At 38.3% G+C, this 23,316-nt stretch overlaps 2 protein-coding genes across 2 annotated transcripts; both read right to left on the bottom strand.

The window, feature by feature from the left end:
- Positions 1-1,176: 1,176 nt before the first annotated feature.
- Positions 1,177-4,259, bottom strand: LOC105061053 (protein CLMP1). Its single transcript, XM_073243612.1, has one exon. It carries the CDS (start codon positions 3,924-3,926, stop codon positions 1,521-1,523), a length of 2,406 nt encoding a protein of 801 aa, XP_073099713.1. The 5' UTR covers positions 3,927-4,259; the 3' UTR covers positions 1,177-1,520.
- A 2,248-nt stretch (positions 4,260-6,507) lies between these two features.
- Positions 6,508-15,670, bottom strand: LOC105061034 (nucleobase-ascorbate transporter 1). The gene is made up of 14 exons (XM_010944957.4): positions 15,459-15,670; positions 14,361-14,458; positions 14,063-14,239; positions 13,810-13,910; positions 13,502-13,577; positions 13,348-13,407; positions 13,060-13,247; positions 12,878-12,974; positions 12,720-12,806; positions 9,067-9,125; positions 8,696-8,787; positions 8,532-8,609; positions 8,297-8,457; positions 6,508-7,004 (listed from the first exon to the last, which is right to left on the bottom strand). Exons 1-14 carry the CDS (start codon positions 15,532-15,534, stop codon positions 6,792-6,794), a joined length of 1,563 nt encoding a protein of 520 aa, XP_010943259.1. The 5' UTR covers positions 15,535-15,670; the 3' UTR covers positions 6,508-6,791.
- Between the last annotated feature and the right edge of the window lie 7,646 nt (positions 15,671-23,316).

Below are 23,316 nucleotides of genomic sequence, written 5' to 3'. Positions count from 1 at the left end.
ATTACCGTGTCATTCCGAGACATACCAAAGGTCCAAAACAAGAAGAGACAGAGGGAGGGGGAGATGGAGAAAAGGAGAGAGGAAGAAAGAGGGGGAGAGGGAGGTTAGAGAGAAACCCTAACCCAAGTGTGAGAGAGAGGGGGAGGGAGGGAAGGGAAGGAGGGCAAGATGAACCCTAACCTTAACCCAAGCAAGAGAGAGAGAGGGGGGGAGGGGGGGAGGATAAGGGAAACACTAACCCCAACTCAAGTGATAGAAAGAGACAGGGAGAGGGAGATGGAGGGACTTTCCAGACTCTCGAATGCAGGTGGAGGCAGAAGGTGCGGGAGGGAATCGAATCGCGGGCAGGCTGTCTTGATTTAATAGCCACTCGAATATCCCAAGCATCTTGATTTAATAACCCGAACAGTGCCTGTCCTCGACCAGTCCAATTAGGTACACCTTGAAACCCCTAATTTGGCAAACCTTGCTATATTTAATTTTATATTAACATTTCTTATCGTGATTGACAAGTGCTTTAATGGATGGATAACGAGAAAAGTGCAATCAGCTGAGTGTATACACAACTTCAACTAAACACACGGCATGCAGGGTTTGGATGATGAATGATATACCATTTCAATGAGAAAAGAAAGGTTATGTGACAAAAGAGATTTGGTGCAAGTTGCAGAATTACATCAGACGTTAAATTTACAAGGTTTGTGTATCAATATCAATCCTGGTTTCTATGTTTCACACTTAGGACATGCAACAAAGAAACGATGTCAAGCAATACTATGAACGCATGCATCACTCACAGAATATATGAGGCAGAAAGATGGCATTAGGAGATGTCCCAATTTATATGTATCAGTTTACACAACTGTTCCAAAACAGAAAAGTCATGAGAACTATAGTGTACAACATATAATAAGGGAACCATGAAAATGAATTCAACTTGCAGCTCAGAGTGAACATCTTCAACTAAATTAGCATAGAAAGAGTGATTTAATAAGCCAGATTACATGTAACATTATCACAAGCATAAAAAGGGTCTTCAGTAACAAGCACTATCATCACTACAATCACGGAACACCACCAACACATGCAGCAGGATATGACGAAGAGTAATTTCTATCAAAGTGCAATTCTTTGTAATATTGAAAAACATCAATTTTTTGACTTTGCACCATAAGAAAGAGAAACGCATAGGATTATATTAGAAATGCACATATTGAGATCATCAAAGACACTAGACAAGTTTATATCAAAACCTCTCCTTCAAAGTTGCTCAAGAAATTGTTCAGCGCCAATATTTCAGAAAATACACACCTGGACCAATAAAGCACCAAGATTCTTCCACACAAAGGAACAATTGAAGCACAATGAAAGGTCTACGGTGCAGCCCCAGCAACTCAGGTGACCTGGTAAAAACAACAAAACTTCCACAGCTCCATGGTTACAAATTCATTCAAGCCAAGAAGATTTACGACATCAAATGAGCTTTCCAGTACTAGCCCAACATGGAAACTTGTTTCAAGTTAATTTTCAAGCACACTATTATCTTCATCCTTGACATTTGTCTCAGAAGCACCAGTACTCGATGTTGTTACTTTCCTTTCATCAGTCTCCACATCAGCTGCATTGGATAAATGGTTTTTCAGAACCACAGAGACTTCAGCTTCTGATGCCCCAGCTAGCTTAAAGCGCTCAACAGCTGCATCAAGATTCTTCTTCCAATCACCAGTCCCAAGCTTGAATTCCACTTGCGAGCGCTCAAAAAGCATGTTACCCCAAAACAGATGTATCTGAGATCTCATTACTGCAGCTTGCTCTGCCGCCTCATCAGCTGACAACTCCCCCTGGCCATCCAGGCCCCCTTGTTTCTTCCTCTTCTTCAGAACCTCATCCTTTTTGCTCATCCCAGGGTCTTTAAGCTCATTAATCCTTTGCTCTTCCACCTTCTCCCACATCTCAGTCGCAGCCTTCATCTTCTCTTCTGCACTATTAAATAGATTGATTGTCTCCCCTGGGTCCCATGTAGACAGATCAATCTTATTAGCCAATGCAAAGGACCAGTGGAGCTTTGCAGTCTCAAAATGCTGCTGCCCCAAGGCAAGCAACCCTTCATAGAAGTCGGGCTTGATTTGCAGGGCCTTCTCATACTTCTGCCCAGCAAGAGCATACCTCTCCCGGACCCAATCATAAGCTGTTTGTAGCTGAGCTGCCATGACTTCTTTGGGTGAAGACTCATCCAGAGGGATGCGTTTCCGTGCAGCACACATGTGAACGTTCCCCCAATTGAAGAAAGCCAGTGCAGCTACCTCCTGGAACTTAGCAGCAGCCATCTCAAAGAGGCTCTGTGCTTCCTCACTTGTCACTGTCTCCTCAAGTGCCTCAGAACACAGCTCCATCCCAAGCTCATGCAAGTCCAAGTGAGCATCTGGATCAATGCCAACCTGATTGCGGAACAGCTGAGCAAAATCAAACAACCAATCATCAATCTCAACTTCCTTGCACTCAGCATGATCACATTCCTTCTTTCCATGCACAGTGCCTTCTTTTGGAAGCTCTTTCTCTTGGTCCGCCTTCATGACCCCCTCATTGTCCACTGCATCCAACCCAGAATCCCCTGCTGAAGAATGAGACAAGCTCTCATCCACTTTTATCAACCCCTCATCCTCCACTGGCTTGTCTTCTTCTTCTTCTTCTTCTTCTTCTTCTTCTTGCGGCAGTGAAGGTTCTTGCTCGGAGCTCACATCCACAATGTGAAGCCTCAAAACCTGAAGCTTCTCATCCTTATTTGTTTCAGGGCTTTCTTTGCCATCTTTTGGAGGAGCAAGCTGATCGGCACAAGATTCAGCCAATCTAAGCTCCGCAGTGCTGGTGATTGTAACAAGATCACCTTCCGCATCCTTATACTTGATCAGCACCGATTTGGATGATGGGAACCGATTCGCCACGACTTCTCTCAATGTCTTGAAGCTGCACTTGGCTGGCATCTGGGCAAGCCTTATGTCGTGGTCATAGACGAGCTTCAGAGGCCTCCAGCGAGTGACCACCGCCCCTGCAGTGACAGCAGAATTCAAAGCAGACCCCTTTCCGATGCTCGGTTGCAGCTGCTGCTGCTGTGATCTTGAATTATTAGCCAGACCCGATGAGGCTTCAGCAGCAGCAGAAGGCTTAGGAGGGGATTTGGGCCGAGGGCCATTGGGGAGTAAAGAGGAGCTTGGAGGCCGCTGGTGCTGCTGGTCGTTAGGAGGGGCGACGGGGGATTTGGCGGGGGTCGGGGGTGGGGAGGACCGTTTGGGGACGGGGCGGGCGGGGAGGCTGGGGCCGAGGCCGGCGACGGGAGCAGCGGTGCGAACAGCGGAGGCGCCGAGGGCGGCGGGAGAGGGGCGGCTGAGGGGGTCGGGGGTTGAGGAGGCGGAGGCTGATGCGAGGGCGGCACGGAGGCGGCTGGCGAGGTCGAGGGCGTCGCGGTTGGAGGGATCGACCTCGAGGAGGGCCTGGACGTCCTGGAGGGCGAGGTCGGGGCGGCGAAGGGCATCGAGGGCACGGGCGCGGCGGAGGAGGGCGCGGGGGAATCGGGGCTGGGCCTGGAGGGCGAGGGAGCACTCGGCGGCGACGGCCTCGTGGTCAACAGGCCTCACCTGCATGAGGCACGCCGCCCGGTTGCTGTGGAAGACCGCGCGGTCCGGGTGGCCACGCGGGGTCAGCTTCAGAGCCAGGTCGTACTGCTGAACAGCCCCCGCGTAGTCCCGCGCCTGGAACAGCCGGTTCCCTTCCTCCTTGAGCTCGTGCGCACGCTGCTGCAGGGCGGACGCATCCGGGACATGGGCACCGCCGCCGTTGGGCGCGGCGGTTGGCGTCGTTGCCGCGGGCGAGGGCTGTCCGGCGGCCGGATTGCCTCCGCCCTTCTTCCTCCGGCCACCGGATTTCCCCATTCTTTCACCTACCTAATAAGAGAGTCCACCACACTTCCAATCCACCGAGTGAATGAGAGAGAGAAGAGGAAAAATGATAAGGCAGTAGTTTATGGACTTTTTCTGACGAATTCTTTCGTCGCAATTCAAAGAGTAATGAGGAAGAGAAGAGTGGGATTGGCGTTTAGAGATGGAGATGCAGAATGGAGGCGGAGGCGGAGGCGGAAGGGGTTTAGTGTGAGGAGTTTCAGAGCTCGATCGTTTCTTTCTGCAGCGAAACCCTAATACGCGGGCAGAGGCCGGAAGCCAAATGCTACCACGTTTCCAGAATGTTCATTGGGGCCGTTGTGGCCCATTGAAACTTAAGGGCTAAAAGCTCATTCGAGTGTTTTTTTATGGGTAAGATCAGTGTGTGTGTTCGTGCGTTATATATATATATATATATATATTATAGAAATAGATATCGATCACATATAAAAATTTATAACTATATCCATTTTGAATAGATATAGGTGCAGATCTAATATTAAAAGTATAAATATAAATATAAATATAAATTAGATAATAAAATTTTATAATCACGTAACCAAAAATATTATCAAATGGATGAAAAATTAAATTAATAATATATTATTATAATTATATATTTTGATTAAAATTTATAAATACTATATAAAATTTTAAAAAAATATATATAAATAGAATCAAAATACTTGAATATGAAACTAATAATTACCTATCCATATCAATTCTTTTATGAATATAGTCCGCTGTTCAAACTTACATTTACATCCAGATAAATTCAGATAAAATATAAATATGGATGAACATGATCCAATCCATTTTCATCCCGAAACTTGTGTGCATCTTAGTCAAATCCATGTTAAGACAGTTGGGTGGAGAGACACTACTAGGTCAATTGGCTTTTGAGCCCGCCTCAAGTTGGAAATGTTTGGGCCGGTGCTGTTATGCGACGAGATAAGATTCCGAACCATTTATTTCTTTGCACCTTTTAATTTATCGCGATAGCGCACTTGTAGCATTCATTTTCAATGCGATGTATATTTACAAATGTTATCATTTTTTTGGTAAAGAAGGAGCCAAGCATGTTATAAAAGGAAACGTTCTACACTGTTCACCCTATAGTAATGATACAGCCACTGGGGGGTTACACCTACACACCCAACCACACATACAGAAACCACCAGCCTGATCCAAAATATAACAAGGTTGTGCGGGATTTACAAATGTTTTCATGATCAGTCCAATTAACTGTGCAGTTCTTGCATTCATTTATTTGATAAATGTTTATCATGCAATAATGCTAGAGACACAGGATGTGCGTAGAAAAGCCCTGGGAGCCACGGTATCTAATCAATAATTATTATTTGAACAAGTTCACAAGCACACGCTTAACTGTTAATCTTGGTTGGAATTTTAATCCTCATGTGGTAGTAATAGAGAAATAGCATAATTGGACATTTTACACGGGAGATATCTTTAGAACAAACATTAATATCGGGGCTATATATAACAGTGCGAACATTCATATAGTCTAGGCTTCATGCAATGACTAGCTGAAATTGTAATTTGTTTTCACATGAGAGAGTTCTCTCTTATATGGATGTTCCACAGGGCATTATATGTAATAATTCAGGCATCAAGTTTGAACTACTTTGATGCTGAGACTAATTGAAGATTTTTAGAACTGCATTATGAATATAACCCCTGTCACATGTGAATATTAGATACAAGTTTCTTTTTTAATTTTTTGGTAGAAATATTAGATATAAGTTGCTCATCAAATTTAAACTAATCTCAGCATGTCAAATGCCTAGACTGTTCAAAATTTCAGATTTACCTCATTGTATGTCCGCCTCTCCGATCTCACCTGCCACCAGTGTTGGGCGTGAGAAACAATCATGATGGCATCTTTTAGTGTTCATGAACATTTGAAAGCAGAATTCTGCTCAATTTGGCAAGAGGGAATTGGCCTTGCTGCTCCACTGCTTTAATCATGGTTCATACTGGAATAGTTCCTTCTATTGTAGCAGTGGCGGGTCTAATAGCATCATCACTATTCTGATTAAGCCTGCAATTGCTGGCCAGAAGAAATATTGGTCATCAAAGTTTGTAGAACAACAAAGATTTTCAGGTGAATATTGTCGCTGCGTAATGCATTTTCAGTGAGTAATCCTTGAGATGGAACACTTGAGCTAGATTATATTACAGAACTGCTAATAGAGCCAGATTCATTAAATCATACATTTCTACAAATACTGAAGATAATCAACTTTAATTAATCACCAGCCATCTGTAAAATTAAAAATAGAAAGAAACACCACTAATAAGAGGAAAATTTTGGAAGAATCCTAGAAAACCCCCTCAAATAATGTCCAATTCAAGCAGATACAGATCAGATCTGTTCTCCATTTTGCAAACAATAGTGGAGAAAAAGTGAAGCATGCAAGATGTTGGGAGAAAGTCTTAACAAATTATCACCACCAGAGTAAACACCACTGTAAAAATTTTACAGTTGTGCATACTGAAAAGCGGTTCAATTGAGCCACATCACCGAATAAAAGAAAGCGACAAGAAAGAATTTTAAATATGTAACGGTGTTATCATCCGATCTTATTACATCAAGACCTACAATTTCATCCTTCTGACAATACATATACCACAAGTACAACAAACGCTGGCGGCATAAGCAGGATCAATAGTGTGTAGCATGATGCCATCCAATACATACATTTGGCCCCACCTTTGGGACTCTCAAAAAAACAAGGATCATAAGCTGCCTTAGTTGATGACGAATATGCTGGTGCTCATCTTTACATCACAAAGATGAAGTGCCTTGGAATTTCCAATAGTGCTGAGCTCTTGCTAGGTAGGTGGAAAGAACTTGTTGAGATTGAATGGAAGTGTATAGAACTCCTCATTCCGATTGTCCCCTTTGAATGTTCTGAATTTTACCCACCATGGCATACCTCTATCCTTCTTAGACTTATCAACATCCAATGTGTTGTCCAAAAATACACTGACAATCAACCCCACAGTCGGCGGTGACAAAAATATAGTATTTAAGAACTCATTGAACTGCAAACATAAAAAACATTAGCAATTTCATTTCTTGAAAAGCAAACAGCAAGCAATTCTAACGAAGAGAATGTGGTGGAATATAAGATATACATTCTCTAAACTACATTTTAAGTGATTGTGGTGGATGCAAGCCATCCAATCAATGACCCCAAGATAGATTAGCATTTATGATTAATTTACTTCATGCATATTTTGATGGTGGTTCGAGCCCTCAATACAGAAAATCTGTCCATACAATACAGAAATCTTGAATGCCCCCAGCATGCCATGTCTTGTTGTCTGGATTCACATATCAAATGGATAGATTAATCAAAAATTTATCCTCAATATAATACCATTTCTTCAGACTTCATAATATTTAAGAACATACAAGAAATGCATAAATCAGAATCATTAAAATAAGAATAATATATGGGCAACAAGCATCAAGGGCAGACAAACCAATTGTCAATTATATATCTTTATCATGCCTGACTGTCGGCATGAAAAAAAAAAACATAGGTTCTAAATGCACTCTGCTGACTACTTTATATCAGTAAATTATGAAATTAAAATAAATAACTAGCCAATATGTCATTATAAGTTGTTCACAATCTTCAATTCTAGAAATATATATACATAAAGAAATTATATTAAGCTAAAAGTACCCATCTTCTCCATAACCAGAGTACGTTACAGCTTATGTAAATTGCACAGAGTTACATACATAGCTAAAATAAGCCTTACAATTAATATGCCAAAATATCACAGAAATTGAAAGAAGAATTAAGTCAGAGGAAAAATAAGAAATTGATCGATAAATATAGAATTTCATAGCATGTCATTACAGCACAAATATCTAGTTTAAATTGTCCAACAGGTTGATCAAATGAGTATCTTCTGAAAGCATTTTGAGATTTATGGGTTGTTGAGAGATTATGAGAAAATCCTTTGATATTTTTATAAAAATTGAATAGAAGAAGTCAAATAACATGAATATCTAACACAGTTTCTCTAACATACACTGTACAGAATCTACAGATTATTATGCATGTGCATGAGTGTATTATGTAGGCACCAACAGGACACATTCTATGCCCTGGCCCATATGGCACCAAAGCAGACGTCGCAAACCTCACTGTCATCAGTCATCACAGATAGATCAATGAAAATACAGCTTGGGGATTTCTGACAACCATTAGGTTATACTGTTGCCAACAAGCGGTCAGCTGAATGTCTGACTTATTTGTTCCCAGATGACTTATTGTATTCTTTGAAGATTCTACAAGATTAAAGGTACATAAACTAACCCATCCTGCACGTGTATGCACTGGGCCATGTCCAGAAGAAAGCAGAGTGTCATTGAAATACTGGGGAACAGATATCCCAAGGAAAAGCGAGAGCCCGGTAATGATGAGGTTTCTCATAGAATTCATATTGGTGAACTGAAGAAATGATATCCCAACAGATGCTGCAGAAATCCAGAAAAAGAGTAAATTAGGAATGAGAAAGCAATAAACTATTCCCATCACAGTGAAGACATACCAACAAGGCCGAAAAGAACACAATACAGAGCAGCAAATATAGGGAATGGAATTGACGCAAAGACAGCTCCAAACTTTCCTGAAAATACAAAATATGATATCAGTTAGTTGTTTTTGCCTAGCAAATTGAAATGCATGAACACTGCTAATGTCATAATATCATACCTAAGGTGGAAAAAAATATCATGAATCCAGCTGATATCTGAACAACTCTGCGGCTGCCAACGCGAGTCAGTCCAAGAAGTCCCACGTTCTCCCTTAAATTTGACACCAATTGCTGTCATCGTCATTGCCAACATTATCTACATAATATAAGAGGTATATTGCAGCTACACATGCTGTGAAACATACAGACCCCCTTTGGAGGTGTGTCCCGCCTGACCCCTGGCAAGGGACCCACAAGACTCAAGGGAGCTGTAAGATGCACAGTGTTCGCTGTTTACATGTTCAAGCTTATGCAGTTATAAAGAAGATCAATATATAATGAGAGAATGTCGCTCATACACAAGAAGAAAGCTAGAAACAGAAGTTCTTACACAGAAACAGTAGTGCCTGTCCCTGTTCCAAATAAACCATCCAGCAGTACACCTATCCCCTTCATAGGTCAAACAAATATAAACACTTCAGTGGCCAAAAACATGAGACATATGAAATTACAAGATAATTAACTGTAAAACTGAAAAATATGATATAAAGTAAAACAGGCTGAAGATTTAAGCAAATAGATTTAGGATCTATAAATAGCAGTAACCATAAAACTTTTGACAGGACAAGTTGTGTAAATCTAAAGCTACATAGAAACCATTAGCGGTATGTGGTTAGGTGGGTCATGTGACTGTCAAAGTGAAATCAATCCATAATGGCCACTGCTGAATTTACCTCGTATCAGATCACTGGATAGTCTCTGTGGCATCTATTCACTTCTTGTCAAACTTGCATTGCATTTTCCTTTTACTCATGACATGTTGCCAGTAACCTAATCAGTTCCCAATCCTTTAGTGCTGACACGTTATAATTTTCATGCCAGTTTCAACCACATTTCCTAAGTTCGCTGTAAGAAAACTAAAGCATCAAGAAATTCTAAGTTTGACGAGCAAAAAGCATAACCAATCTAACAAGTTGGATCAGAACATTCTATGTCTTACCCATTTATGTTGTATAATTCTGATCTTACCACCTAAGGGCTGCAACTCTTTATAGCATTACATCAGGGCACATCTTAGGCTGCCCACTAATCCAGCAGATCATTATTTTCCCAGCTCGATGGAGTCAAATATGTGAGCTGGATTCAAAATTTTCTCAAAAACATACTCCATTTTTTTATTACAACAGTAATCTCTGATTCATTGGGAGACTGGTCAGGATCCATATTTTAGAGCATAGGACCATCCCATCATTACAAGTGGATATGGGAATTTGCAGGTTTGAATTTGATCCAACCTAGACCATGGTTACCTAGAAATCTCTTATAAAAACCAATTTCGAGATGTTGTCAAGAATTTTAGACATAATAATCCATAACAAAAAAAGGCTATTTTTATATAAAAGGACAAGCTATTAATTTCAAATCTGATTTTACAGTATATAGTATAAACCACTGATGTAATTGTACAACAGAGTTAGATGGATGACAACATTGTAATTGATTCCTAAATATGGATCTAGAGATATCCCATATACCGCAAATGTTTTAGTCTACTCTTGGCTCATCTCCCTCCATTATAGGCATTCTCATAGTTGCTTCCTTTTCTTTCAGCTGCAAAACTTTCTTGGACCTACTCATCTAACTAGAGAGACCTAGAGTTACCATAAGAATATCAATTTGGTTTTTTTGAAAGGCATGTGCGTACTATGTGCAGAACATTAGTTAGTATAAAGCTCAGAAATCAAAATAGATTACCTCCAAGAGAAATTACCGATAATCAAGAAATGGGTAACTAGGAAATCACATTACAATGAGAGACTTGCTCATCTTCCTTGCCCTCTTACTAATACAATTGAATCTCATCTACATATCTTCCCTTCCACACATAATATAATCCTTGTTTGAAGCTTAACGCTCTATTATAGGTTATATAATTACCTCCTTTCTTATTCAACAATCAAACATAGGAACTATTAACAGATTGCATATCATCATTTATAAAAAAACTATCAACCAAGACTAATTAGAAATCAAGATATGCAACATGCAAACAAGAACGTGGAATTAGCTTTCTACTTTTAAAACTAATTGCAAAGCTATCACATTAAACTACTTACATCAAATAACATTTTAGAAAGCAGAAAAAGAAGAAGAAACAAGGTGTCATTTTTCTTCCACAATTCCAATCTTTTCATAATTAACAGAACAACAAGATATTTAGAAAGCCCAAACCCATTCAATTGAATAATAGCTACAAAGCCCTTTTAATTTGATGAGAACTCAAAAGTGATGGTCATTGATCACGAAGCTTGTAAAGCCAAATCTAAAAGGATCTTGTTGCTTTTAAACTAAATCAGACTGATTTTTTGAGCCAATTATACTAGCTCCTATTAAAAGTAAGCATTTAGATCCAAGACATTATAGTAATTCAACCGAACAATACAGAGATGCAGCCTTCATCATAACCATCAGACTCGTTATAGAAAGTTTCTCATTTTGCAACTTTACCACTGTTCATTGTTTATTTTATCTCATCTGAACAGAGCGGATTCTCTACGTGCCACACCTTAATAATGGCCTTTCTTTTCATGGTAATCTGGAGGTGGTTCGTAGTCATTTATCTCAGATGAAAAAAGTGGATGCTCTCTCTGACGCATTTTATCCCCAGTTTGTGCAAGTCTTTGTTATGTTCTTTATAGTCAGTCTCACAAACTATTTTCACCTTTTTAAATTTTTAGCCATGCAATCTGGCCACATACTTATAAACGAAAAACATGATGATGCCATATGGATAGAAACTTAAACATGCAAGCAGATAATCGTGCATTACGTCAAGGTTAAGTAGATGGTTCTCATCTAATTTGTAAACAGTAGTCTAGCGCACCACCCTCATTATTTTCCAATGTTAAGTCACTCGGGCACCTTGCAGTCATTGCTTCTCCATGTCCACAGTTACCCTATCATTAAATAGAACGGATAAATCTCTCTATTACTAGTAAAGTTTAAGGTTTCAGCTTCAGTGCCAGTCAAAATTAGCTGAAGGTGCGCAAAATTTTGGTCCAAAGTGAAATACCCGAAATTGTAGCCTAGCAGTAGCAACTCAGAGAATCCAATTTGCCTATCAAGTGACCAGCTGCATTCAATTTTAGTTATAAAGTTTGGTTCGCAGCCTAGTAGTAGCAACACAGAGAATCCAATTTACCTATCAAGTGACCAGCTACATTCAATTTTAGTTACAAAGTTTGGTTCTATTTATTTCAGCTTTGTTTTGAAACCAGCTGGTTCCATATATATATACGTCAAACAAAAGTGGACCCCTAGATTGCAGAATAATAAGCTATGTAATTGCTTGTTCTTTAAAGTCCCAAGATGAAAAATAAAAACCGAGCTCCCTATTGTGATTTCCTTATTATCCACATTTTATTTTGGAAAAACAATGGTATGATATCCTTCTTCTGGATGCTGGAATATCATGACACAGGCCTGCAAGCAAATCTGGCTTAGCACGCTAAGCAACAAAAAGTTTTACCTGTTCACATAACTCCTCTCTACAAACCAGGTTGCTATTCATACTGCCAAAAGTGAACTGTATGGAAACCATGAGAGGTGTGATTACATATATAACTAGTTTTCTTTGTTGGCACTACCTTCCTGAACTTTAATTCCTATCCTTCCCCAACCCTCTAGCATGCTGACATTCCACAAGCTCCTTAGTTTAATTTCCTGATAGAATAGAGCTTATGTTACCATGGTTTGTTGCTCCAATTGAATGGAGAACTAATTTATCAAAAACCTACTTTTGTATTAACTATTTGTAGAAGTTTACTTGTGACTTAGAAACAGCTTGCATTGAAACTATCTTTATCAGTACATCTGTGTGTGTTGGTCATTTAGTTTACTGTTTTAATTCAAGAATAAAGTAACACCTGATACTATGGCTCATCAAAAGAGAGAATCAGGTAGAGCAAGGATACAACTACAAGCTATAGAACTTAAAAAACCAAAATGAAAACATCAGCTTACCAAAACAAGTTACCAGCTCACCTGCCAGCCAATGCCTCGGCTCAAAACATAAGCAGGAGGAGGAGTGGCAATAGCTAGGCGTGAGGCAGCCTTGTATGCACCAGTTGACTGAAGATTAAATTAAAATATGAGTGTAAAAAGCACTTTTAAGAATACTAGAAAGGACCATAAACCCATACCTCTGCAACTGATACTAATACAGCAGCCATCATGGCAACTGTATGACCAGCATCAAATGTTGGTGCCCCCCACTGTAAAGGATATGGAAACTTGAACCTAAGTAGCATCAGTTTATAGTAAGAAAGGGCGTGTCATTCATAAGATCAAATAAATGGGAGAGCATGCATTCTCAATGCTTTACCAAGGAGCAGATGATATGAGATTTGCTCTGTCAGTACGGCAACTGTCTTGAGTTTTGATGGGTCTATGGTTGTATGCACCACCTGCTGTTAGAATAAGAGAATATATCCAAATGACTGTGACACATATGAGAACTGGAAAGCGCTCAAAGATGGGAATATGCCGGAATAGCCTATAGTGCTTCAAATACTGCATATAAGAATGTTAGTTTTTAGTTCATGGAACATCAAAGAGTGAAAAAGAGTGGGGGAAGGGCACTAACATCATAACAAAAGGGAAAGAAAAGAACCTGTGACAGTCCAACAAGCAACAGAAGCATCGGTATACCAATTTCCACGCAGTTTCCTACCTAATGACAAATAAATCAACATGCCTGTCCCCCAAAAACTGCTTCTATAATTGTCATAAAGATTAAACAGTCAAAAAAAAAAAAAGTGACATACTGCAGGAAAACCTCGTTGAAACAGCCCCAAACCAACCAATCCAATTACAGGTGCCATACCAAGAGGACTGAAGAACCTGCAGAAATAAACTTAATAATAAAAATGACACATAAACTATAATGACTCAAGATGTCACCCAAAAAGACTAGCCAGAAAGGTATTGTTTAGGTTCGTTGGCCCTGTACAAGTACGCATGATCTCTCAAGTGCACAACCGCTATGGAACCAAACACATGCCCACACAGATCCTCACATAAATGATGTGCCATGCAGTTATCATCTCAATAAATTATAACAGGCCAGGAATACCTTGAAAAGATCCCCCACAACTGGCTGTAGCCAAGTATTACTTGTAAACTTGATGCTATGATAAGTGCTCCTTGGATAGCTCGCATGGTTTGTAGGAATCTCTGCAAGTAGAATAAACATTTGGATGGAAGGCCCTATCTTGTCACTTCCATCTTTATGATCAATTAAATAACTAACGAATACAATGTTAAAGAGGAAAAAAAAAAAGGTTCACCCTGGATCAAGATTTAAACATAAAATCATAGAAACTCACTTCATGTGGATCAGGAATTCGTAGCAATGATGAGTCACGCATTATATAAAGGATTGGTATAACATAAGCAAAAGAACCACCCATGACAGCTGGCAAACGAGTACCAAATAGTGACTGTAAAAGCGTGTTGATGCCAGACACGAACAATGACGTTTGTATGACCCAAATCTTGTCACCCTATGTTAGATAATTAAGAGAACATGACAACAATGTATCAATAAAACAAAAGGTGTCAGTTGAAAATGCCTAATGATAAAATAAAGTAACTTTCATAATTCAAAGCAATTTTTGGACTTACATCACTTCCACCCATGAGAGGGACCAAAAGCGAAGGAATCATCACAGTAGTGCCAAGCATGAGGATGTAGTTTTGAAAACCCAGCAAAATAGTTTCAACTGCACCAGAAAAATACAACCCAAATTCATAAAACCATAATGGACCTAAGCAAGAGTAAGAGATTGTAAATTGTGGTTGCCATGTATGCAAACAGAGACATACACATGTTACTTTACATTTTCAAGGTAAATAATTCATTAGTGTAACAGTCTAACATATGTATATATGTTGGTTATTCTATAACACATTGACAATGTATTTTTTATGATTGATTCAGTATTCACAAGGTTGATTTAAAATAGAATAAAATAAAAACTCATATGTGGGGTTTTGCCCCCAAGATGAAAAAATAGCCGCTACCTAAGCAAAATAACTCACACGACAATCTTGTGCCACCTGTGAAATTAACTGAGCAAGCGTTCCTAAAAGTTACTGGAAAGAAGTTTACAAAATAACAGATTATGTGAAATTTTAAAATAAATGTTCCCAAACCAAACCAATACTCAAATCTTCCGAAAGCGTAGTAATCTGAATCTCATGCATCAGTATAGCCTAGTAGTGGCAATGAAAAGGATTTCACAAAAAGGACAAGTTAAATTCAAAAGCCCTGCCACTAACCACCCTCACAAAAGGACAAATCCCCAGCACACAAGACAAGCTATCAATGATCACATCCAACCCAATAGCCAGGAACTAACAATTTTCATAAATAATTTTCAAGTATCAACCTAGTACTCTCCCCCCTCCCCCCGCCCCCGCCCCCCCCCCCCCCCTCCCCCAACCCCACCCCAACAAAAAATAAAAGGGAATCAATAAGTAAATTAATAAAAAAAGAGAAACAAAAAAAAAAAGAGGATAGACTGCTTTCTTTTTCTCGTGAGTTAAAACTGGAATTAAAACTATGTATTCAAATGCAACTCAAGACACAACAACCTGGAGAACCAATAAAAAGCATTCTTGTTTCCCAATCATTTCTCGACAGGAAATCAAAACCATGGCGTGCTTCAAAAGAAGAGAAGTACAAAGCAGGAAAGAGAGAGAACATGCAGAAAAACTTACTCCATGGGGGGTTGGAGTCTATGCAGTACTCCAGGTCTTGAAGCTGCTCCATTGGTGGGTGGCTTATGTCTGCCATTACTCAAGCACCCCCACCTCCACCACCACCACGACGAAGCAAAAAGGGGTGAGTGAGAGACAAAGAGAGGGGTGGACAGCGACCAAAGAGAAGAAAAGAGGATTGCCAAAGGGGGAGGGAGGGGGGGGAGAGAGAGAAGGAGAGGAAAAGAGTGAGAGACGCCACAGGGTGGTGCAGCAGGGGCAGGGAGAAAAGGCCCTCCGTGAAGCCCCGGTGGAATTCCCCTTTTATTTTTGAAATTTTATTGAAAACAGGCTGGGAGGACGGAACTGCCACTAGGTGGCCCCGAAAATATCGAAGCTGCCCCCGGTCCCACCGCCTTCTAGCTCGTCTCCGATGCACTTTCCTCGTTTTGTTTTCACTTTGATCTACTGCCATCCCTTTGCGCGGAAACAGTATATGACCAGGGGAGGGGTTTGTAAAGAGGATTTAACGTCAGGGGAGGGGTTTGTAAAGAGGATTTAACGTGTAGATCGTTCGAGTTAGCTGAGAGGGCCACCCCCCGCTCTGTGCCACAAGTTTGAGCGCTGCGACTGAGAATGTGAAAATTGTATTTTATATTCCTTACTTTTTCAACACTTATTATTATTTTTTTATTTTAAAAAAAAAACATAGAGCTCAATTAGTCCGCAGAAAAACAAAAAAAAAAATCAAATCTTTTTCTAAAAAAATTGACTCTTTAGAATAAGTTTAAAAAAAATAATTTTTGTATGTTAAACTGTTCTTGGCATATTTCAAAATACTATATATTTAGTTGAACATCTATATTTATAAAAAATTATATCAAATAATTATTATATTTTAAATAAAAAAATTTATCCTATTCTATTCATGATTTTAAAGATATTTTTGAAAAAAAAAAAATTTTTTTTCATAAGAAAGCAAAAACTTATATCTTATGTGGATTTTTTTTTTTTATAATGAATCATGCAAGTTTATTTTCATAAAAATGTTACTTTCTATTTTTTTTAAATTAAAAAAAAAAGTACTTTCTCATTGATCATACTTTTCCCTTTCTAATTTCATCAACCAAATAAGTCCATGGCATCAGCATTGGTTTTCTTTTTTTTCAATAGGTTTTAAATACATTACACGTCCTGCATTATCGCCTTCATTAAAAACTCAATTCGATTGAAAAATTACTGGGCTCATCGTACCAAAAAAAATACTTTGCGACAAGCCGTGATTGAGAGTGGCCAACCTGCCACTCGGTCGGAAGATTATACATATTTATCTTATAATGTTCTTGCCATTATTGTAAAATACCATGGTCCTTTGTGTCTATCTCTTTTTTTTTTTTTGGGGTACATTGTGTCTATCTTTTAATATAGCTTTGTGCATTAAATAGTAGTTGGCTTGGGTTAATGGTTATCTTTGTCGAAATGCTTTTTGCTTTTGTTCTTAACAACATAAGGTTGTACTTTGAAAAAGAGTTCTGGATAAACTGATCAAAATTGCTATTATCTCTTATTACTACTAGTGCAAATAACATGTCATTCAATATGCAAATAAATATGCATGACTATAATCACTTATCCATTTCAAAAAAAAAAAAAAAAGCATAATAAATATATTGTTCCTTTGAAAAATTGCAAGGAATAGACTCCCTTGCTGACTTGCTGGGAGAGCCAGTTCCTCATGATAATTATGACCTCTATTAGGAAGAGGTAGAGGATATTAGCCACGTTTTATTCCATTGCTCATATGCAATTAAAATATAGAATCTAGCATGCACTGTTTTTCTGATTTGGATTCAGGTATCATATATTCATAATTTCTCAAAAATTTTCATATTCTTGCTCCCTACTATAGATTCATGGAGCCGATTATCTTTTTTTTTTTTTGGTATACAGCATATCATGTATGATGGACCAAATGTGAGAGGATATTTAAAAGTCACTCCTCTTCCGCTCAAATTTTTAGAGGAGCTTGTCCAGGCCTATCGTTACGTTACCATCACTTCTCATCCAGCTTTAGAAGCAATGAGAATCGAAGATTCTCAATCAATTTTTCGGTCCTCTATGATTAATTTCATCTGAAAATCTCCACTCTAGGGCGTCTTGAAGATAAACTTTCTTGGTAGCATATTTGGACAGATAATTATGAAAATGCTCCCATGCTATTAGAGATCATACATGTAGACTTTTGGCAATAGGTGGAAAAAAGTTCCCAGATACTGGTGTTTTTTTTTTTTTTTTTTTTTGGGTACTTGTGTTTCTTTGGCCCAACTTATTGATGCTTGGGAGGGGCTTGTATATGCAATATATTAGCTGAATACTTTGGCTATACGTCTGGAGGTGGACACCCAACCAGTCACCAGTTTAATAAACAAGTTGCCCAAGTTGTACTCGGATGTTCACCCAATTCTCCACATGCATCATAGGCTGATTTACTTCAAGACATCTCACATTTTTAGCTCAAGGCTGGCTTGTCGCTCAACAGATTGTACTTGGATCTTGTTCGATGTTTGCCTTTAGAACTCAAAGATGGATCGTATTTTGATGCTATTGGATATATTTACACTCATCAGGTATGATAAGTTCATCCATCAGCCAATCAAAATAAAAAAGGTAGCTGGTAAGTTAAATTAGTGATTCAATAAAATACTTCGTGACATGGTAAACACCGTTAGAGCCGCTTTATTTACAAAACCATGACTCCAATGGGGATGGAAGGGCATTTTGGTCGTCTCAGGACGTGCGAGAGTGGCCCGAGTGGTGGACTGGAAGTGTGCTACTATTCACTTTCGGCTCCACGCCCGCATTGGCGGACAGCGCCGCCGCGAAGTTCCCTCCAAGTCCACCTCTCAAGAAAAGAACAAATGACGTGGGAGGGTTGTTGAGGAGCATCTAATTCCATCACCTTTCTAGCTTTGCCGATTAATAAAAGCTAGTGAACAATAACCTCCGTTTCATCAGAGGAAAAAGAAACATATAGAAGTAATTAGTTAGCTGCTATTTCGTTTTAATGAACAAAACTTGATTACCGATTGCCCAACAAAACAATATATATATATATATATACATACTTAAAAAAAGATAATTTAGAAAATATTTCTTTATTTTGTATGCAACAACATCATTGTAGTCCATTAATTCTCGTAACCATAACAGTCACTAGCAAATTAAGGTTATAAGAATCTTATTGAGATAATCAAAAATAAGGCTAGACAGGAAGATAACACTGGTTATTAATGGTTCCGGAGGGGACCTAGGTGTTATTGAGGTTTTTGGGGTCGCCCTCCAAGTTGTTCCTAGATTATTCCCACATCATGGAGTACTCGAGGAACAGGACGGTACATGTGCTTCCTAAGTCCTCCGTGATTGAAACCATTCGAGAGCTTGAATAATGTGAAAAGGACTCCATCCAGGCCTATACGTCATCATCACCTCTTTGACAATTTTAGTGGTCATTTGACTTTGATGGGCCTATAAAACTAGAAAATTGTTGTAAAGCATGGAGCTAGTCTTTGAGTTTTTACCACCAGGCGTTGGGTCGTATTTTCTTATGGCTCCCGGGGACCCACGGTTACCAATTAATATCCTTCGTACATGCGCATGGAACACCCACACACTAACTTCTTCCATTAACCAAGCACCAAATACACCATCTTTTGCCTTTTTTTTTTTTTTTTTTGTGTGTGTTTGGTAGAGGTCTTCTTTTGCCTTTAGAATACGTAACATAGCTTGCTTTACTAGACACTCCTTGCTGCTGGGATTTACTGCTTGTATGTCGTTATACTTGACCACCTGTTTAGTTACTTTAAAAAACCTCTAACGTGATAACATAATAGAGATGCTTTGCTTCCATTAGCTTAAGCATCTCCTATCCATCCAAATATATACTTTTTGGAGCCCAAGCTTCCATAACTTACCCTCATTCTTCACTGGAATTACAGAGCGTATGAAGGTGCCTATGCTGTTTGGACCACCAGAGCACGCATGGAAGTTATCACGAGAGGAAATGGGGTTGGTGGTGTTAGTAAATACTATTTGGTGTGTTGCGAATCAATGTTGGTTTTCTTGAAGGTTGTGGGGCTCCGCGTTGGTCCTTCCGGGAGTCAACCTCTGCGTTCAATAAATTGAAGGGGCCATCCTTCAACCCTGACAATTTGCAGCGGAGGCCACTGACTTTTGTGGACATTATCTTTGTTTTTTAATCAAATATATATATATATATATATATATATATATAAAAAAAAAAAAAAAAAAAATATATATATATATATATATAAATTCTCTATATTTTTAGGTCGGTTTACAAATACTCTTTTATTAGAGATAATGTATCATCCAAACCAAAGATATAAGCAAATAAAGATCCAAACAAATTTGGACCTTGCCGATCTCCATCTTCCAACTGAATCATTCTATGTAGTGCTATCGATCGAAAAGTCTTTGACTTCGGCCGCCGATCTTAATTTTGACTGTCGATCTCAGCTATTAATACTAGAAAGATATTCTTGCTAGCCATACCGTCAGCCGATCTGAAGTCCTCTAATTGAACTAAATCCGATTCAAAAATCTTGTGTTTCTTTTCAATTTGAATGACCGCGGCACAACAATTGATCCCGAAGCAGATAAGGTAGTCATAACTGTCGCATTTCGAGATTTTCGATCCTAAATTTTATCACGTTACGTCCTAACTGATCGAGATAGACTAGAAATATCGCATCTTAAACGGCTTTCACCTCTATTTATAAATAGAGCCTCAAAGGGACCCTCAATGTATGCATATTATCTCTCTCGCACGCTCCTCATTTGTTTCAGAGATATGACTCGAACGTCAAAGGGTCTCCACCAGAATCAACTCCGATCAGAACATATTTTGTAGGTGTCGCTGCACCTGCAGATCCTGCTTGACTCCAACCATCCCAACTAAGGTCAGAAATTTGCCGCAATACCTCTTATGTGTCAAAATGATGTAATGTCAACCTTTTATTTTACATATTGTTGCAATGTCATCCAGAGACCTCTCGATTGGGGTCAGAGATGTCATCTATACCCATGTAGCTTTTAACTGGCTGACATAGTTATTTTTTTTTTTTTTTAAAGGGACAGAAAAATTAATGAAATACTAGTTTTCATGTGAGCTACACATGCTAGTCCTTTTTAGTCGAAGGACCTTTCATCCCCTTTTCAACTTCACTCTCTCATCTTCATTGTTCATTTTGATCAAATTCCTCTCTACAATTTCTTATCGTGGTTAGAGTGTTGTTTGGGAGAAGTTGAAACATAGATTTTGCTCTAATCTCAAAGCCAGATTTTCTCTAAAAATTATTCCATTTCGTTAGGTATGGCAAGCATATGAAATATTAAAATGCAGGAGACATGCTTTAACATCCTATTTGTTGATGATTTATGTTGTATTTCATATGTATTTATCTGAAATTTAATCTTCATGATTTGGATATATGATTTTTCTAATTTAGGATTTGTATAATTGAGATCTTTTATATTTCTACTATATTCATGACACGTAATGAATTATTTATGCATTGATTTTTTATTCTTTTGAATGCAATTCGATTGCTATTGCAAGTATTTATTGCATTATAAAATTATAGAATATTGAATTAATAAATATAGTGGGCACTAAGTTGTAGAATATTGAATTAATCAATACAGTGGCCATTGTGGGCACTATGGGCAATGTGGGTACTATGGGCACTGTTAATTCATATAATATTAAATTAGTGCATCCCTCACTTTACACAAAATATTGTTTATCCCATTCCAATAATAGTATTTAGCATGTGAATGTATTACTTATTTTGGCTTCATGCATATGTTTATTCTTTATGTCATTAGTTTTGTATTCTTGTAGTTATGCCAGATCTGAGTATGGTCTTCTTTCGAGAGCATCGTGAAAGAAGACTTCTTGTGATGTCTTGTAAGAGGTACATTGATGAAAGTTAGAATTTTATTAAGATTTTAAAAAAGATTATATTTTATACTTTAAGATAGAGGGTATTGTAGAATATTTTGAATATTTAAGGAGGGATCCATTGTTTTATTTGTTGCCACATAAGCCAATTCAAATTAGTGTTAGGCCTATTAGGGATGATAGGGACCATTTGGAGATGCATGCCATGAAGGTAGGAAGTGATTAATATTTATGTTCGATCCAATCAGCCTTCTAATTAGAGTCAAGTAGAGGATTCTGGTATCATTAGGAATCCTCATATACCTGATAGAGACATGGATGAGTCAAAAGCTAGTAAAAAATAGTCAAATAGCTCTAGTGATAGTGAAGCTGATAATAAAGAAAAAAATGATACTGAAGAAGAAGAAACTAAAAAAAAAGAAGGATATGATATTGATAAAGATACATATGAAGAAGGCAGCGACCTGAAGTCCATTAGGTAGTGAGAGGGTGAGTAATTTGATGATTATAGTATACACTTTACTAAAGAATCAAGTCAGAATAAAGATTTATTTGAAGCAGGGCCTAAGGACATAATTGGAATACCTTCAGTTGGCCTCAAAGGTGGAGCAGGGAGTCAAGTTAAAGAATAAAAGGGTGGGGGGCCTACTATCAGTGAAAGCAAGGGTAAAGAACCCAATGAAGTTATAGATGAAAATATTCAAGAAGTCCTAAATGATGAGTTATGCACTCCACCATCTTCAGATGATGATACACCTAGAGGATCCAGGGCTATTGAATTTGATGCAACAACCATGGATGATCCTCAGTTATGTGTAGAGTTGTTGTTCAAAGATGTTTATCAGTTCATGAAAGCATTGAAAAATTTTACTATCAAGGATGGCAGAGATATAACATTCATCAAGAATGAGAAAATAAGAGTAAGTGTCGAGTGTAAGTTGAAATATGAGTGGAGGCTTCGTGCTTCCAAAGTTATCGAGGAGATGTCTTTCCAGATTAAGACATTTTAGAATGTTCATAATTATGAAAGCTTCATAAATAAATAGGTAATAGCAAAGTGATTGAGTATAAAATATGTGAAAAACCTGAGGTCTGATTCTGATTGGAAGATTAAGGCTTTCAAGGATCAAGTAAAGAAAGAGTATCATATAGATGTAACAAAGCATATGATTTATGGAGCAAAAAAAATAAGTTGTCGATGATGTATATGGGGATAATAAGGAGCAGTATGCTAGAGTTTGGGATTATGCTAAAATTTTGAGAAAATATAATCCTAACAATTGGATAAAGGTGGGTGTAAATAGATCTGAGGACTTTCCATCCTAGATTTCAAAGATTGTTTATATGCCTTGAAACATGGAAGTAAGGATTTTTAGGAGGATGTAGGCCCTTTATAAGTTTGGATGGATATTTTATAAAGAATGAATTTGGTGGATAGATTTTAAGTGCAGTGGGTAAGGATGGCAACAATAATTTCTTTCCTCTAGTATTTATAATTGTTGAAGGTGAGATAAGAAGCTGATGGGAGTTTTTTTGTAAGTACTTGTTTGACTATATTGGTATAGTGGAGCAGCATAGATGGATTTTCATATTAGATAGACAAAAGGTGGGCACTATTTCCATAGCACTTCATTTTTTTATATCAATGATCTTTATTTTTTCTTGTTATTTTGTAGGGCTTGAAAGAGGCTTTTGATAGTATAGTTCTTACAACAGAATAGAGAATATGTATGCAGTGTATGCATGCCAACTTAGAGATAGGGGGCATACAGGCAAGGCTTTGAAAGATGGTTTATGGAAGCAGCATATATATTCATAGAGTGTGATTTTAATAGGGCTATGGACAAATTGAAAATGAAAAGTAAGTTAGCTTATGATTATGTAAGTGGCATAAAG

This window comes from Elaeis guineensis, chromosome 1 (assembly GCF_000442705.2).
Source record: "Elaeis guineensis isolate ETL-2024a chromosome 1, EG11, whole genome shotgun sequence".
Classification (NCBI taxonomy): Eukaryota; Viridiplantae; Streptophyta; class Magnoliopsida; order Arecales; family Arecaceae; genus Elaeis; species Elaeis guineensis.
Note: the sequence above shows the minus strand (reverse complement) of the source record. Positions and strands in the feature narration are given on the sequence as shown.